This window comes from Tachysurus fulvidraco, chromosome 10 (assembly GCF_022655615.1).
Source record: "Tachysurus fulvidraco isolate hzauxx_2018 chromosome 10, HZAU_PFXX_2.0, whole genome shotgun sequence".
NCBI lineage: Eukaryota > Metazoa > Chordata > Actinopteri > Siluriformes > Bagridae > Tachysurus > Tachysurus fulvidraco.
The window spans coordinates 19758735-19775027 of NC_062527.1; the positions used below are offsets into that span (position 1 = coordinate 19758735).

Sequence of the window (16293 nt, forward strand, 5' to 3'; positions counted from 1 at the left end):
TACAGCAGCACGACTCAGCCGCAGACTGCTTAAAAAAAATCTCCAACTTAAAATAATATTTATTTATATATCTTATAAGGTTGCAGCGTTTTTAAATCTGATTATTAACCCTCATAGATATATTATTACTGGCTTTTTAATGCTAACACCTCAATTCGTCTTGCTGTCTGTCTCTGTCTGTCTCTCTGTCTGTCTATCTCTCTGTCTATCTCTGTCTATCTCTCTCTGTCTATTGCTCTCTCTCTGTCTGTCCATCTCTCTCTCTCTCTCTCTGTCTAGCTCTCTCTCTCTCTCTCTCTCTCTCTCTCTCTGTCTAGCCCCCCCCCCCCCCCCATTGCTTTGTCTTTCACTGTCTGTCTCTCCCTGTGACCTGAGCTTGTGCTATAGCAACAATAACATTACAACGAGCGCATTAATAAAACCCAGTCATCGGTTTTACAGCAGGGCAAACCGACCGATCCGTGCTGTTGTACACAAATAATCTACTGTACACATTCTGACCAATCAGATTTGAGAATTCGACTGCACTTTGATATAACATCAAATCAGACAACATGGATGCCAATATTTGAGAATGTGATTTAGAGATTGAGGTCCTGTCTCTATCCTTTGGAATATTTGTCATACACAATCTGCTAAAATTGTCTCAGTAATATAGTTCTGTCTGTGTGGGTCACTGTCTGCTTCACCTGTCATTCGTGTAGATATCCAGGTTTTAATGGGCAGCCTGGTTTACCTGCGTAACGGCATCGAGAACTCTCCATACCGAAGTCTGCTGGAGACCAACCAGTGGGCCGAGATCTGCAACATCTTCACCCGGGACGCCTGCGCCCTGCTCGGCCTGTCTGTAGAGTCTCCGCTCAGCGTCAGGTCAGTCACCTTCTTCTGTATTACAATTACTGCTTCAGCTGCTCATCATCATTCGTGCATTAGAGCTGGACCATATGACCAGGGGCAATTCTAGGGTCAGAGCTTTAGGGGTGCTGAGTAGAGGTCTTCATGGGTCCACTTGGATCCGAAAACCAAAGGCCCGCCACGAGACCCGAGTGGGTTCGGGTCTAAAAGTTTCACGTGTACCTCGGACACGGGTCGGGTATAATAATAGCGGCGTCGGGTCTCGGGTAATTTAATATAATTGTGTTTTTACTGAACGGACCCGAGAAGACACGAACTACTGTATCTCGTGTGTGCATCGACTCGAGTCCTTTTCCAACCTCTCCTCTGTTTGCCAAGACCGCTTGCAACATCGTGTGACTTGGCGGTAAGCTAATTTTCATTGAAACAGACCTGTCATCAACCGGCATCATTTTTGAATGTTTAGCGTAGAGTTATGCAACATTCGAGTCCAGTCGGGTTAAAAAAAAAATGCCGTCGGGTCGGACTCGGGTCTAATTTTTTCGGGTTTGTTTTGGGTCGGGTCTTTTAAAAAATATGCACGTCTGGTTCGGGTAAAAAGTGCTTCGGGTCACTTTGGGTCACTTCGGGTCGGGTACATTTTTTTTTTTAGACACGAGAAGACCTCTAGTGCTGAGCACCCAATGAGCACCACTGCCACCATCCACCATCTTTTCACACAAAAACAAAAAATATGTCTATTGAAAAATAACTTTATCATTTTAACAATTATTCAACTAACTCCAAAATCCAGATTTTCTTTCTTTTTTTTTTTAGCTTGCTTAACACTTTTCAGCAGAACAACAACAACAAAAAAAAGGCAGAGGTCATTATGGACTGTCCCGAGTCTCTGACCTGAATCTTTCTTTTAAAGAACTGTCGTATGGTCATTGCTCACTGGCAGGCCGCACACTGACGCGCACACAGACACGCACACTAGACGAGTCACCCAGGTCCTGTGCTACTCCACAGTGGCGGTGACCCGCTGGACTAAAATAGTTAGGTTACCATGGTGATTCATGATACTGACTCCAGCACTCACCGATATCGTTTCGGAATCGGAACAGCTCTAGGTAAAAGGAAAGAAGTGTGAGACACAGCTTTGGGGCAACTTAGTTTGATTCTCAACACTACATAACGGGTTCTCACGGGTTCTGCATGTGTTTGGCGCTGGATGACGGTCATGCTGAGCGGTGCAGGTACAGAGGAGAAGTAGAAGAAGACAAGAGGATGACACCATCTGCTAAGGGGGATGTTTTCATTTTCATCCTTAACACATACATTTAAAACCATAAACTACAGAGTATGTTTTGAACATTATTTAACCTTGTAAAATACGAACAAAAATTTTAGAATAACAACATTCCTTACTAGACGTTTTAGGGATGCTGAGCTCCTTTTTAGGGGAGCTGAAGCTGAAGCCCCCCTAAAAAGGGGCTAGCCTTGACCCATGCATATGACCAATACATCATGATGTATGATCTCTGTCATCACTTTACTGGTTTACTAACAAGTGGCCTGCAAAACAGCATTTAATAAAAAATAAATAATAATAAAAAAGTAAAATTATCAAATAAAAATAATTGAGAAATTCTATAATTTTTTTTTTTTAGTTTGTCAATAATCAAATTGTTCATTTATGTTAAATCTGTACTGGATTTTTACAATGATCAATTATTTATTATTGTTTAGAAATAAAGTTAAATAAGAGTGTATTGTGGCACACTTGATCACAATATGTGTATTATGTCGTATGTCTTTTATTAAGTAATTGTGTTTAATTGATGTATCGCATTTTAAAGGGGATCTCTTCTTAAGATGAGGTTTTGTCCTGTAAGTGAAATGCACTCTGTTATGAATCACCGATCTTAGTCAGCAGTGGAGGAAAGTTCAGCAGGGCTCCAGAGCAGTAGGTGGAGGGACGCATCATTCCTCCGCTCACATACCTGTGGGATTTCTCACTGATCCACTGAGAAACTCCATGATATCTGTTTAATGTTTCAGGCTTGTGCATTTTCATTAGAACAGTGATTCATTTATCAGACGTCTTCTCTGAATAACTTATTACACATAAAGCATGGCTGTAAAAACGGCTAGAAGAAAATGCCAATGACCCTTTTTACTTTACTGATCTCGATTCGTGTATTAAAATATTTAGTATCAGCTGATATCCTTGTATAGCTACCTGCTTTTTTTACATTTTTCATGAACTGTGTTTATATAATATTTTTTTTAATTAATAGTGCATGTCTGTGTGTGTGGTGTGTTTATTTATTTATTTATTTATTTATTTTCTTATTATTTTTTTTCTCTTTTTCCCTTTTCCTTCCTCAGTTTTGCGTCAGGTTGCATGGCCCTGCCTGTGTTGATGAACATTAAGCAGGTCATCGAGCAGAGGCAGTGTAGCGGTGTCTGGACACACAAGGACGAGCTGCCTGTAAGTGACTCACTCACTCACTCACTCACTCACTCACTCACTCACTCACTCACACGCGTGAGCGCACACACTCACTCACTTGCGCACACATTTTTTTTCTTTTTACCAGCCATTCGCACCCACTCAGTTCTCAGTTTTGTCTGATCAGTGAGTTAGTGTTGGTGTCGTGATCATGTTTTACTGAAGCTCCCCGTGAGCCGGTCGACGTACGAATCTGGTCTGTCTGACGATTGTGCTTTGAACTAACCGTACACGACGGTAGCTTCGCCTCCTCTCAGTCTATTATAAAAGGAAAATATTTTGAGTTCGATAATATGAAATAACTTCTGTCCATGTGTTTATTAAACCAGTGTTTGTGTCCTGTTATCGTTCATTTCTTTACTTAAGGAATTTCAAAGCTTGCATAGAACCGATAAACAGGCCAACACACACACATATAACACTTTATGGATAATTTTACTGATGATTAGGGACAGTCGGCCATGACTATGGTGATGATCGGGGATGATCTATAAACCTTGAGGTTGTTTGTAAATGAAACATCTGCTAGAGCTTTCTTGTACACATTACTACAGGTACCTTGTTCTCTTATATTACACGTGTAAGCCTTTTTGTTCCTCCCCAACCCCCTTTTTCATGCTTCTTCCCTGTATTTGGTTATGTTTCAGACGCAAATACGGCCCAAGTAAGCTGGCAAGCATGGCCGGTTCTTCTGCACGAGGAATGAAGCTATTTTTAGTGTTAGGGTTATTTATATCTTTTGAATCACACGTACCTGCGGAACCTGATTAGTGCTAGGACTGAAAATGTCCTTATAATTTAGATCAAGCAGTACTGTAAAGGAAATGGTGAATGTCAGAATGTCAATGTCAGGAGACTTTGGCCAAGGTTAATGTTTTTGTGTGTGTGTGTGTATGCAGATTGAAATAGACCTGGGGAAAAAGTGCTGGTATCACTCTGTGTTTGCGTGTCCCATCCTGAGGCAGCAGACTTCAGAGAGTAACCCACCCATGAAGCTCATCTGCGGTCACGTCATCTCCAGAGACGCCCTGAACAAACTCACCAACGCTGGAAAGTAGGTGCTCACCGTATACAGGAACAGCTGGCAGGATATTTACACTCCTTTATAAATGTTCAACTTGTGATACACGTATTTGCTTTAATGCATAAAATAAAATATGAATCAGTTTATGATGTCATAGATCCTGATATTAAATAATGAATGACACCAAAGTGCTCCGCTCTATAGAACTGTAGCATATGTACATACAAACTGATTTTTGTCCCTCTCTCCCTCCCTCTCCCTCCCTCTATTTATCTCTCTCTCTTCCTCTTCCTCCCCCCCTCTCCCACTATTTCTCTCTCTTCCTCCCCCCTCTCTTTCTATTTCTCTTTCTCTCTCTTCCTCTCCCCCTCCCTCTTCCTCTATTTCTCTCTCTCTCTCTCTCTCTCTCTCTCTCTCTCTCTCCCTCCCTCTATTTCTCTCTCTTCCTCTCTCTCTCTCTCTTCCTCTCCCCCTCCCTCTCCCACTATTTCTCTCTCTTCCTCCCCCTCTTTCTATTTCTCTCTCTTTCTCTCTCCCCCCATCTTCCTGTCTCTCTCTTTTCCTCTCTCCCTTCCTCTCTCGCTTACTCTCTCCCTCCCTCTCCCTCTATTCCTTCCCCCATTCCCCTCCCTCCCCCCTCTCTCTTCCTTGCTGAATAAACATGAAGAATTTTGACTGTGAGCAAGAATTAGAAATCATTCCAATACAGAAAACCAGTTAAAATTGTACTTCATCACAATTGTGCTGTATTAATCTGATTTTTAAAAAGACCTTTGTATTTTAAATAATATAGTTCTGCATTGAAATAACACAAAGAAACCCACAGTGAAGGTGTAATATTTGTCCCTTTTTTCCTCCAGACAAGTAAAAACAAGCGGATTGCTCTTTAATTTTCTTAGTTAGTTCGTTTATATTAAATATCAAAACAATCTTTAGTAATAATTTCATCAGGATAATTGCCTTTACTGTGTGTATATTTGATTATCTTTCTTGCTTCTAATCATGATGTAACTCTGACGCTCGTTTTCGTCTCTGCAGGCTGAAGTGTCCGTACTGTCCGATGGAGCAGAACCCGTCGGACGCTAAACAGATTTACTTCTGACGTCCCGTGGCGGAGCAGATTAACACGTCGGAGGCTCCTCAGCGTGTCGGAGGCTCCTTGGATCGGCTGAGTTGGAATGATCTACGTTCACGGCCTTCTGCGGCGGCTCGAACCGTGGAGCCGCCCACACCCTTCCCTTCCTGAGTTTTTTAGTTGGCACAGGCCGGTGGTCATGACAACACACACCTGTAGATCTGAGTCAGTTAAGTGTGCATCACGAGGACAGAGCTCCATGGGTCATTCACTCATATATGATACACTCATTTATGACTCACAGGCTTTTATAAGTATGCAAGGTTTTTTTTTTTTTTGTGCTCTCTTGCTTTCTCTCTCTCTCTCTCTCTCTCTCTCTCTCTCTCGCTCTCATTAATATGTTTTAATTTGACTTTTCAGTTCCTCTGTATGGTTTAGGAGAGTGTGGCGTATGCTTGTGAACAGGTGTGACCTTCCTACATCGTATGTTTTCACGGTTGCTTATTTACGAGATATTTAAACGACTATATTATAGAGGCTTTCAGCCAGTGTACATGACAGAAAGGCTTTTCAGCAAGTTTATTCACAGAGACTTATTCCTTGAGGCCAGGTGGAGTGTTGTTGAAGAGAAAACTGTTCTAAAGCGGATCAGCGCTACACTTCACGATGGTGTATCGATTAAAATAATAAAAAGAAAATGTTTAGACTGTCGGATGTCTGGTTAAAACGTCCGCGCCGTGAATCGTCGGAAACGCGAAGCGAGCAGCTTGATCCTGACGTCGGCCGATTCCTCGGAGTAATAGATATGTCTTGCTTTGTGTATATATTTAAGAAAATATTTAAAAGGGGACAAAAAAAAGATACTACTGTGAACTGTGATTCTTTATATTTTTTTCCCACCCTCGATAGTCATCACCTCATCGACATGCTATAAAGTAACTCAGCGTAACACAGATCCTGTCCTCCTGCTATGGATAGAGCAGTTTGTAATGCCTTAAAGAGATGACTGGCTCCATCAGGAAGTTACACTATCTGCACTGAACACTGACTGTTGGATGAGTTGCTCTGCTCTTAATCCTTTTTTAATGCAGGGGGAAATGTCTATTTCAGCCCTCAGGGTAATTAACATGATGAAATTGCTTCATGGTGTCTGTGTGTGTGTCTGTATGTCTGTCTGTGTGACATGAATCTTAATGAAGCAATTCCATAACGATGATTTGTACACCATGTTTCCTTTACCACAGATGTAGAGGATCAACCAGGACATGTTTATTGTCTGAAGTTCTAACATCATCTTAATAAATTTGACCGGTGGCAAAATATCTGGTCCTTTCCCTACATCAATAAACACGTGTAGACTTTACAATACAGCTAATATCTACACTCAGAAATTGTAGTTAGTTATTTTTCTCCCCCTCGTTAAAAGCTTTTAAAGTTTTTTTGTATTTTTTTTTTTTATTATTTTTTTAAATCTCCACAAATCTAAAATTAGGATGTCAAAGAAAATGTTAAGTTTGTAATATGCAATAAATCAAACAAATTTTTAATGGACAATTTCAGCTCTAGAAGTTCAAGACTTTTTTCGGTTTTATTGCTGAAATGAAGTCAAAATGGTGACGTGTCATCTAACAGACAGGACATGTTTATTAAAATGATACTTAGACTCAAGCCAGTATACACTTTTTTTCTTTATAACCTTCTAACCTTTAAAATAAAATGTAGATATTTGTATATACAAATTTATTTATTTTTAGTTTCATCAGTTTTTTAGGTTTATCCAATCGTGTCTCTCAGCTGCGTGTCTTCTCTAGAAATAGATTTGAATGTTTTTCTAGGAAAATAATCTATAAGCATTTCTCCAAATGTGATTTTTATTTATTTATTTTTCCCTTTGACTTTTTCATACAAAAGTTTTTGTTTTTTTTTGGTCTCCCACTGATGTTTTCTAGATAAATAAATCTTTAATTTGATCTCTTTTCGGAGAGACGATTTCTAATCACATCCTCAGACTAAGCGAGGTTAGTGCGTCAAACACCAGACCTTTCTTGCTTGATCGATAACATCTGAGGGAAGTTGTGTACATTTCACACTATTAAGAACCATCAGAACTTAACCTAGTGGTTGAATTTAGGTATTTATTAAACCTGGTCGGCCACCTGGTCACGTCTTACACCAGGTGGTCGGCCACCTGGTCACGTCTTACACCAGGTTGTCGGCCACCTGGTCACGTCTTCCACCAGGTCACGTCGGCCACCTGGTCACGTCTTCCACCAGGTTGTCGGCCACCTGGTCACGTCTTCCACCAGGTCACGTCGGCCACCTGGTCACGTCTTCCACCTGGTCGTCGGCCACGTTTAGTATATTTAGCTTCAGTAGACAATCAATATACACAATTGTGACATCAGAACACTCACATGAGCTAAAATCGTCTACTGAGTGAATTGGTTGATTCCCAAAACCGCTCCTTTAGATGGAGAAACTGCTCAGGAGCTTTGTCTTGTGAACACCTTTGTCGGATACCTGTTTAATTGCTTCTCTAATACTCAACAGGTGTGTTTTAGGACCGCAGGTGGTTTATTACACGCTTCGCCATGTTGTCATGATGTAGGTGTACAGTGAGAGTGAATCTTTTCTTTTGCCATGTACATTGTTTTATACGGTATAAATAGGTGTACGGTGAACACACCATAAAAAATACAGCTTACCAAATTTATTTAATAACCAGCCTGTAACTTGTAAATCGCCTGGAACAGGCGCTAGTCTCGGTTTCTCCACCAGGGGGCAAGATTGAGCAATAAACTCGACTAATGACAAAAATGTTTCTGATGTAGCACAATTTCCACAAATATTTGACTCTGTGACGATGTGACTTTTTAAAAAAAAAAAAAAAAAGAAAGAAATCTAACTTAGTGCTTCCACAGCAATGTGGGTGGATATTTATCATGTAGATTTCTAACACATATTGTTGATATATACAGTGGATAGATTATCTGGCTGACTATCAAAACTGTTACCAGTTACGTACATTGATTTTGCTCCTCGCCCCAAGGGCAACAGTCTGTTACACTGATCACAGTTACACCTAAATCATGACCTCAGTGATTGATGCGTATCTGACAAAGCGACAGCGTTTCTCTGACATCCCCAATCTCAGTCCCAGCTTTTAACCCAAACTGAGTCAGATGTTCTGTTCTCAGGCTCATCACTGACCCAGATGGAGGAGAATGGATGACCCGATAAAGCAACACAAGCATTTCAGCCTCTTTTATGAAGAAAAAGCATTTCATGCTTCTTTTATTGTATATGTCACATTTCTAGCATCACAATATGTTTATTTAACCTGCATCTAAGATAAAAGCAGAATAAAAAGAAGATTTATACACAGATTCACTGTTTCATGCCTTTAGGCAAGCCTTAGATTTGTTACTCCAAAGTTCTGATAATGATGATGACGAAGATGAAGATGAACATACATTAACCCAGTATATGTCTACACCAAGTTTCTGAAAACAACACCATTTTCACTTATACACTAGAGGGCAGAGTACACACACACACACACACACACACACACACACACACACACACCTCAATTAAAAAAAACCTATAGATTTAATTGTAAAACACACGAGACACAAAATACTTCCTTTTCTCACTTACGTCATAATAAGGAAACGAGTCATTCCTTCACCCCTCTCTCTCTCTCTCTCTCTCTCTCTCTCTCTCTCTCTCTCTCTCTCTGTCTCTCTCTGTCTGTCTGTCTCTCTCTGTCTGTGTGTCGGTCCCTCCCTCTCTCTCCCTCTCTCTCGCCCTCTCTCTCTCTCTCTCTCTCTCTCTCTCTCTCTCTCTCTCTCTCTCTCTCTCTCTCTCCCTCACCTCTATTTCAAAGTGGGCATGTTGCGTGACTATTTATGTACATATTCACCTAAATAACAGCTGATAATATACTCCAGTGTTTAATCTTCATTCCTGTTCCAAATAATTTTCTAATAATAAACTATAATTCATGTGGGATCTCTTCCTTGTCACCATTACAGCTGATATCAAGCTAACTGATCGTCAACTGGCCAGTCAGTAAAACTAGCATGTTTTAGTTCAAAATGTTCTCATTGAAAATGACTTTAAACACCTAATAATCTGAATTTCACTTTTTTTAAATTAATAAACTAATTAAAATCGGTATACAACGCTACCGTGCACGATCATCCATCCTAGGTTAAAAACCCTGAGAGACTTCCATGTGCAGTGCAAATTCGCCATTATTATTTGTTTGTATGTTACACAACACGCCTCGTTATATTCAAAAAGCACTCGAAGTATAAACAGACGTGGCTCTGATTGCTGTACATTCACACATGAGCATCCTCACGGCTCTTAATCGGTCAAGTGCCACGTTACATAAAGCTCGTGACGTGTGTTTGTCATTGTGATGATGTTGTTCAGGCCACACTGAGGGTGAAGGGGTGAAGCTGGTGATGTGTTAATCTTCAATATTCCTGTGTGCTGCATTGTCGGAAACCTATAGATTAAACATAAACGTCACAGAACGGCGTAGCAGCCATGTTGGAATTTATTTGACTTGAGAAACTTTTAGAATGATTTCGCAATCACTCTAAAAGTTTTAAACCTTATTGTTGATACTTTATGATAACAAGCAATCTACTTGTTCTAATACATTGTTTCTAGCAACAAGCAGAGCAGAGATGTAAAAGATTATAAGGCCGTTTATAGCTGCTTTAACATAAGTAATAACTGGAATGTTTCAGAGCATGAAATGTAACTACAAACGGTTAAAAGTTTATATTAATGTGAAAATCCCTTCCTGTGTTTTGCACTTGACTCAAAACTCCATGCTGCCCCTCCTCTATTTACCATCTCTATAGAAAAGCCCGGGTCTTCAGACCCTCCTGTGAGTTACACGACCTTTGACCCTGCATTCTTAAGTGAATTAGGAGCCGTGAAAGAACTAGCGCACAGCCTGGATTTAAGGAAGTGTTGAAAGACTTCTGAAGGATAAAACGCCGCCACAGAAGGGACCTGCCACATAAAGTAGAAGGGCATAAAAGGGAAATGTTGGTGGTTCATCCCACAGAGATCTAACATTCAGTGAAGATTGGGGCGGGACTTTTGGGTTTCTTTCCAAGGCAGTCCATATCGGATATGTTTGTGTGTGTATAGCTAGATTCTGACAGCATGTGGTACTGAATTTTCGGCCAGTGAATTTTCTTCATCGAAAAGACACACGAATGTCTCATGAGAAACTTACATGACTTTGCTTGTGAGATGCTTGTGATTCGGAATATTTTTTTAATAAAATAGTTTCGGTTTTTAGACATTTTTTTAATGGTTTGGTTTTTAAGTGACTTCTTTTGTTTAGTTTTTAATGTTTTGTTTTTTTTAGACATGGTTCTTTAAAAAAAAAAAGATTTATAAATTTCATGCATGGTTTCTGCAATAAATAATTTTTCATTTGTGATTTCTTTTAAATAATTTACTTGCTTTTACAATTTTGACATTTTATTTATTTATTTATTTATTTATATTTATGTATTTTTTTATTTCACAATTTATTTATTAATTTTTTAATTTTTTTTTTTTTTTTTTCAAAATATATTTTTTTTGTATGGTTGCAGAACATGACGACTTCCTCTGAGATACACAAACCCAGCCTCGGGGTCTTTTCAAGCTGTCTTTTCAATGTTGTTTCACAGGGCAGTGTACTGTAACTCTTGGTGCGCTATTTGCCTCCTTCCTCATACAGGAGCTCACAGATATCCCTGATTAGTTCATTTGTTTGAGGCTGATGAGAAAGATGGAGTACGCCAATGTTGCTGTTCTGGCCAGCGTTGGCTGTCATATCTCCAAGACTCAGGTGAGCACTTTTTTTCCCTAGATCCACTTCATGCTCATGTGCTTTCTCCTTTGTATTGGGAGAAATTTAGGGTCCCAGTGGAAACACGTACACTGATACAAATTAGACATGAAGAGTTTGTGTGATGTGGTGTTTTAGTATCAGGTCTCCTTTAAGAACAAATGCTGGTGTCACCTCAAATCATTATGGAGTTTTTATGCTTCACTGCAGTTCACCGAAGTCCTGAATAAAGTAGAGTGGGAAGAGGTGCAGCTTTTCTTCATTCAGTATTGTGAAGAATTTGAGACGCCTCCCTCTGAGTCTCAATAAGAGGCTTCATTGTCCTCCTGAGAGCGTCTCGTCCAGCACAAAGATCCTCCTGAGAGGCTTAAAGCTTACGTGCAGGTGAGTGTGTGTGTGTGTGTGTGTGTGTGTGTGTGTGTGTGTGTGTGTGTGTGTGTGTGTGTGTGTGTGTTTCTTAAGCTGCCTGGAGTTCCTGCCTCAAATAATCGGAACTAAGTTGAGCTTCATAGGTGTAGAGGATTGTTTGTGTCAGAACATTTAGGTTTTTATTGAATGATAAATTAGACGCTGGTCACACGTACACTTCAGTCAGAAAAGTTAAAGACATTTAGAAGATGATTTAAACATAAACATGTGGTGAGTAGTGGGGGACATGGTGGCTTAGTGGTTAGCACGTTCGCCTCACACCTCCAGGGTCGGGGTTCGATTCCCGCCTCTGCCTTGTGTGTGTGGAGTTTGCATGTTCTCTCCGTGCCTCGGGGGTTTCCTCCGGGTACTCCGGTTTCCTCCCCCGGTCCAAAGACATGCATGGTAGGTTGATTGGCATCTCTGGAAAATTGTCCGTAGTGTGTGAGTGAATGAGAGTGTGTGTGTCCCCTGTGATGGGTTGGCACTCTGCACTAAATGAGCACTAAACCCCTAAAATAAAGCATCTCAATCGAATTATAATCCCCAAATCTACTTTTTGTAAAGTAACATAAGTACAGAAAGATTTAATCAGTCAGCAGCCATTTTTGACCAAAGGGTTAATCGGTCGCTTTTAAGCTTTGTTCCCTTTAAAAAGTCAAAAACAAACAGTACTCCTGTGTTCCCAAATCACAAGCTATTATCCAAGCTAGCACTTAGCTCCATTTACATCTTAGCTAGCTAGCTGATGTGCATCATGTCTAACTGTAGCCTCCATTTAAGAGTTTCTGTTTTCTCACTGTGCGTAAATGCATTTTTCTCTGCTTTTAAGAAATAAGGACTAAAGCACTTTTCCCGTAACAGCACATCCTGTAGTGTTTTATTGTTCCTCTCATACACAACAATTTATCATGGATTGGAATTTGCTATTGAGTCATTACAGTTACATTCAGTATTCAGACAGGTTTCTGTCATATCAAAAACAAAATGTTATTCAAATCAATAAAATTTTATGTCCATCCATCCATCTTCTACCGCTTATCCGGGGCCGGGTCGCAGGGGCAGCAGTCTTAGCAGGGATGCCCAGACTTCCCTCTCCCCAGACACTTCCTCCAGCTCTTCCGGGGGAATACCGAGTCGTTCCCAGGCCAGCCGAGAGACATAGTCCCTCCAGCGTGTCCTAGGTCTTCCCTGGGGCCTCCTCTCGGTTGGACATGCTCGGAACACCTCCCCAGCGAGACGTCCAGGAGGCATCCGAAACAGATGCCCGAGCCACCTCAGCTCCTCACCCTATCTCTAAGGGAGCACCCAGCCACCATACGGAGGAAACACATTTCAGCCGCCTGTATCCGGGATCTTGTCCTTTCGATCATGACCCAAAGCTCATGACCATAGGTGAGGGTAGGAACGTAGATTGACTGGTAAATAGAGAGCTTCACCTTGTGGCTCAGCTCTTTCTTCACCACAACAGACCGGTATATCGACCGCATCACGGCAGAAGATACACCAATCCGCCTGTCGATCTCCCGCTCCATCCTTCCTTCACTCGTGAACAAGACCCCAAGATACTTAAACTCCTCCACTTGAGGCAGGAGCTCTCCACCAACCTGGAGGGGGCAAGCCACCCTTTTCCGGCTGAGAAGATTTTACGTGTATAGTGATTTTAGCTGCGGATGTCGCCTCAAAGAAGCTTTACAGAACGCAAGAAATAAGGTACAAAAAGTTTATTATACAAAGATTAATATAAAAAAGTTCAAGATTAATACAATTTATGGAAATAGTACTACAACTTATTTATTTTTGTACTTATTTCTTAGTTATATACTGTAGCAGGATTTGTGTAGTGATCTGACACATCCACTTCTTCCTCCTATTGATTTCCACGTTTCTGTAGCCAGGCAATTCTGCACTTTTATTTCTTGGCTCCATCACACTTGTGTGTCTCTGCAGGATTGCAAGAAAGCAAGGCAGAAATGCTAATACAGCTACAATCTGGGAAGGTCTAAATCATGCCTTATGTATAATGCATTATGCTGTTATGTAACTCCGGTTAGCTTTTATTTAAGGATTGGGGTCGAGCTTGCTTTTATTTTTAACTTGATGCTAAAAAAGAAAAACTGCATTGAAATACAAGCCCAAAAGACCCGCATTTGTGTCGATGTTTACTTTACTGACGGAAATGTAATGATTTTTCAGTCATGTGACAGTCCAACTGCGATGCGTCACTTATTGATGCTGCACTTTGCGGAAAGAAATAAAAATCAATATTGAGCATTTTTTTTCTTTCTTTTCGCTTTAGAGCTTTTAGCAACAACACAAGGGATAACGAGAAGAAGCCTGAATGCAGGGCTGTAGCATAGACACTAAATTCCTGTGAATTAGGAGTTTATATAATGTGGAATAGTATTTTCCAGACTATAAGTCACTCACAGCCTCCTGAATGCTCGCTATTTAGTGAGGGAGAAAAAAAAATCAATATCCGTGTCACATAGTTGTGTCCCGAATGAACGGATCAGGGGTTCTTACAACGAATGTTCTGGAATCTTTGAGGAACGCTTCGGTATCTTTGAAGAAAGTCCTGGAATCTTCTGAAGAACATTCCTGTACTTTTTTTTGACGGATTCTTCCGAGGAAGATTCCTGAATTTATGGAAATGATCCTAAATGTTTTTTGAGAAAAGATTCCAAAAGGTTTTGAAGATGGCTCTTGAATCTACATGGAATGTCGTAAGATCTTTTAGAAGTTTTCTGAATCTTTGTGGAAGGAACCGGAATGTTTTAAAGAAGGTTACTGTGTTCTTGTGGAAGGTCCCAGTATTTTTTTTTTTAGAAGGTTGCTGAATTTCTGTGGAAGGTTCCGGAATGTTTGGGAGATGGTTCTTGAATCTGTGAATTCTACTGTAGAAAGGTTTAAAATTTCTTTAGAAGAAGGTGGCTGAATCTTAGAGGTCACTGTGGCTTAGTGGTTAGCACGTTCGCCTCACACCTCCAGGGTCGAGGGTTCGATTCCCACCTCCACCTTGTGAGTGTGAAGTTTGCATGTTCTCCCCATGCCTCGGGGGTTTCCTCCGGGTACTCCGGTTTCCTCCCCCGGTCCAAAGACATGCATGGTAGGTTGATTGGCATCTCTGGAAAATTGTTCGTAGTGTGTGAGTGCGTGAGTGAATGAGAGTGTGTGTGCCCTGTGATGGGTTGGCACTCCGTCCAGGGTGTATCCTGCCTCGATGCCCGATGACGCCTGAGATAGGCACAGGCTCCGAGTGACCCGAGAAGTTCGGATAAGCGGTAGAAGATGAATGAGTGAATGAATCTTTGTGGAAGGTTTTGAAATTTTCTAAAGATCTTTTGAAGAGAATTGCTGAGGTTGAGGTTCGAGGTTGAAGGACTGAGGATTATTGAATTGAAGGATTATCTTATAACGAATGAAGCAGGTTATAAACTAGTAAACCGCAGTGTTTACATTGAGACTAAACGTCAGTGTCTTTCTATGGGTGTCAGTTCAAGGCCCTTGAAACATGCACACCTCTGACTTCTTACATGGTGTAAAAACCCAGATGTCTCGGGACGTCGTCTTTCCTTCCTTTCCAAACTGCGATTAGTGAATTTTAATGGTTAAAGATAGTAATAGAGCGAGTCGTGCTAAGTCATGATGGGGGTTTTATTGTGTGTCAGCTGATGTACATCCGGCTCATGTTGTGGAATCCAGGATTTGGGTGATTATTTGGGGTAAATTACACACATTTCATTCAGTCAAACCACTTTTAAATCACAAAATGTCGATCATCCAAACCCAGCTTGAAAAGAACTGGAAAGTCGAATCCTCTGGAAAATACAGTAAAAAAAATGGATCTAATAAACCAGCATTCTATTTACAAGATGTTTTAAGTCTTATGAGAAAACTTCTTCCCCAAATCCTTTTTTTTTTAAAAATCAGAACCCATCTGTTACTCACTTACACACAGAATAATCATCTGTATTTTTCCACAAATGAGATTTCACACATTTACATAAATATGAATACAAATGTTTAAAAAAAAAAGAAAAAAAAGAAAAGCATTGCATTTATCGTTTCGCTCCATCAGTCTTTTTTGTACATATATTCTGATATTCACATTTACATATATTAGAGATCCATACAGTATATATCATGTGTGTATATATATATATTCAGATTTCAGAAGACTCAATCCTTTCAATCCAGGGAAGACCCGAGGGCTCTGCTTGAGCTCCGCCCACCACAGCTCCAGCCCCGTCTCCTCTGAGCTGCTGCAGTTCTCTCTCCAGGCTCTCATTTTTGTGAAACATTTCCAGATAGCTGGCCTGCAGCTCCCTCTGATAGCGAAGCACCTTCTCCTTTTCCAGCTGCCACGTGCTACGCTCGGCATCAAAGGCTGAGGCCTGGGCTTCGTTCTGACGGCGCTCCAGCAACAGTTCGGCACGGAGACGCTCTTCTGTGGCGCTGCTCGACTTGCTGTCCTCGCCTGGGGTCTGGTTGGAGGTCAGGTTCTGCACCGATTTCCCCTGCAAAAGTTGAGATGTTTACAGACAGGAACAGCATCATCA

At 40.8% G+C, this 16293-nt stretch overlaps 2 protein-coding genes and 1 long non-coding RNA gene across 11 annotated transcripts in view; 1 reads left to right on the top strand and 2 right to left on the bottom strand.

The window, feature by feature from the left end:
- rmnd5b (required for meiotic nuclear division 5 homolog B) overlaps positions 1 to 6769 on the top strand; it is a 10864-nt gene extending 4095 nt beyond the window's left edge. For all 3 annotated transcript variants that reach the window (XM_027163504.2, XM_047819744.1, XM_027163505.2), the window contains exons 7-10: positions 705 to 870; positions 3229 to 3331; positions 4252 to 4406; positions 5415 to 6769. In XM_027163504.2, coding sequence (XP_027019305.1) covers positions 705 to 870; positions 3229 to 3331; positions 4252 to 4406; positions 5415 to 5478 — 488 coding nt within the window. In that variant the 3' untranslated portion in view covers positions 5479 to 6769. The remainder of the gene's footprint in view (positions 1 to 704; positions 871 to 3228; positions 3332 to 4251; positions 4407 to 5414) is intronic.
- Positions 6770 to 7572: 803 nt separating this feature from the next.
- On the bottom strand, positions 7573 to 8045 carry LOC125145703. Of its 2 annotated transcripts, XR_007144154.1 has the most exons (3): positions 7866 to 8045; positions 7672 to 7788; positions 7573 to 7607 (listed from the first exon to the last, which is right to left on the bottom strand). It is a non-coding gene; the product is annotated as an uncharacterized LOC125145703 (long non-coding RNA). The 2 variants fall into 2 exon arrangements; XR_007144153.1 differs by having other exon boundaries at positions 7573 to 7788.
- Positions 8046 to 15367: 7322 nt separating this feature from the next.
- n4bp3 (NEDD4 binding protein 3) overlaps positions 15368 to 16293 on the bottom strand; it is a 33616-nt gene continuing 32690 nt past the window's right edge. For all 6 annotated transcript variants that reach the window (XM_047820148.1, XM_047820143.1, XM_047820145.1 and 3 more), the window contains exon 6: positions 15368 to 16251. In XM_047820148.1, coding sequence (XP_047676104.1) covers positions 15898 to 16251 — 354 coding nt within the window. In that variant the 3' untranslated portion in view covers positions 15368 to 15897. The remainder of the gene's footprint in view (positions 16252 to 16293) is intronic.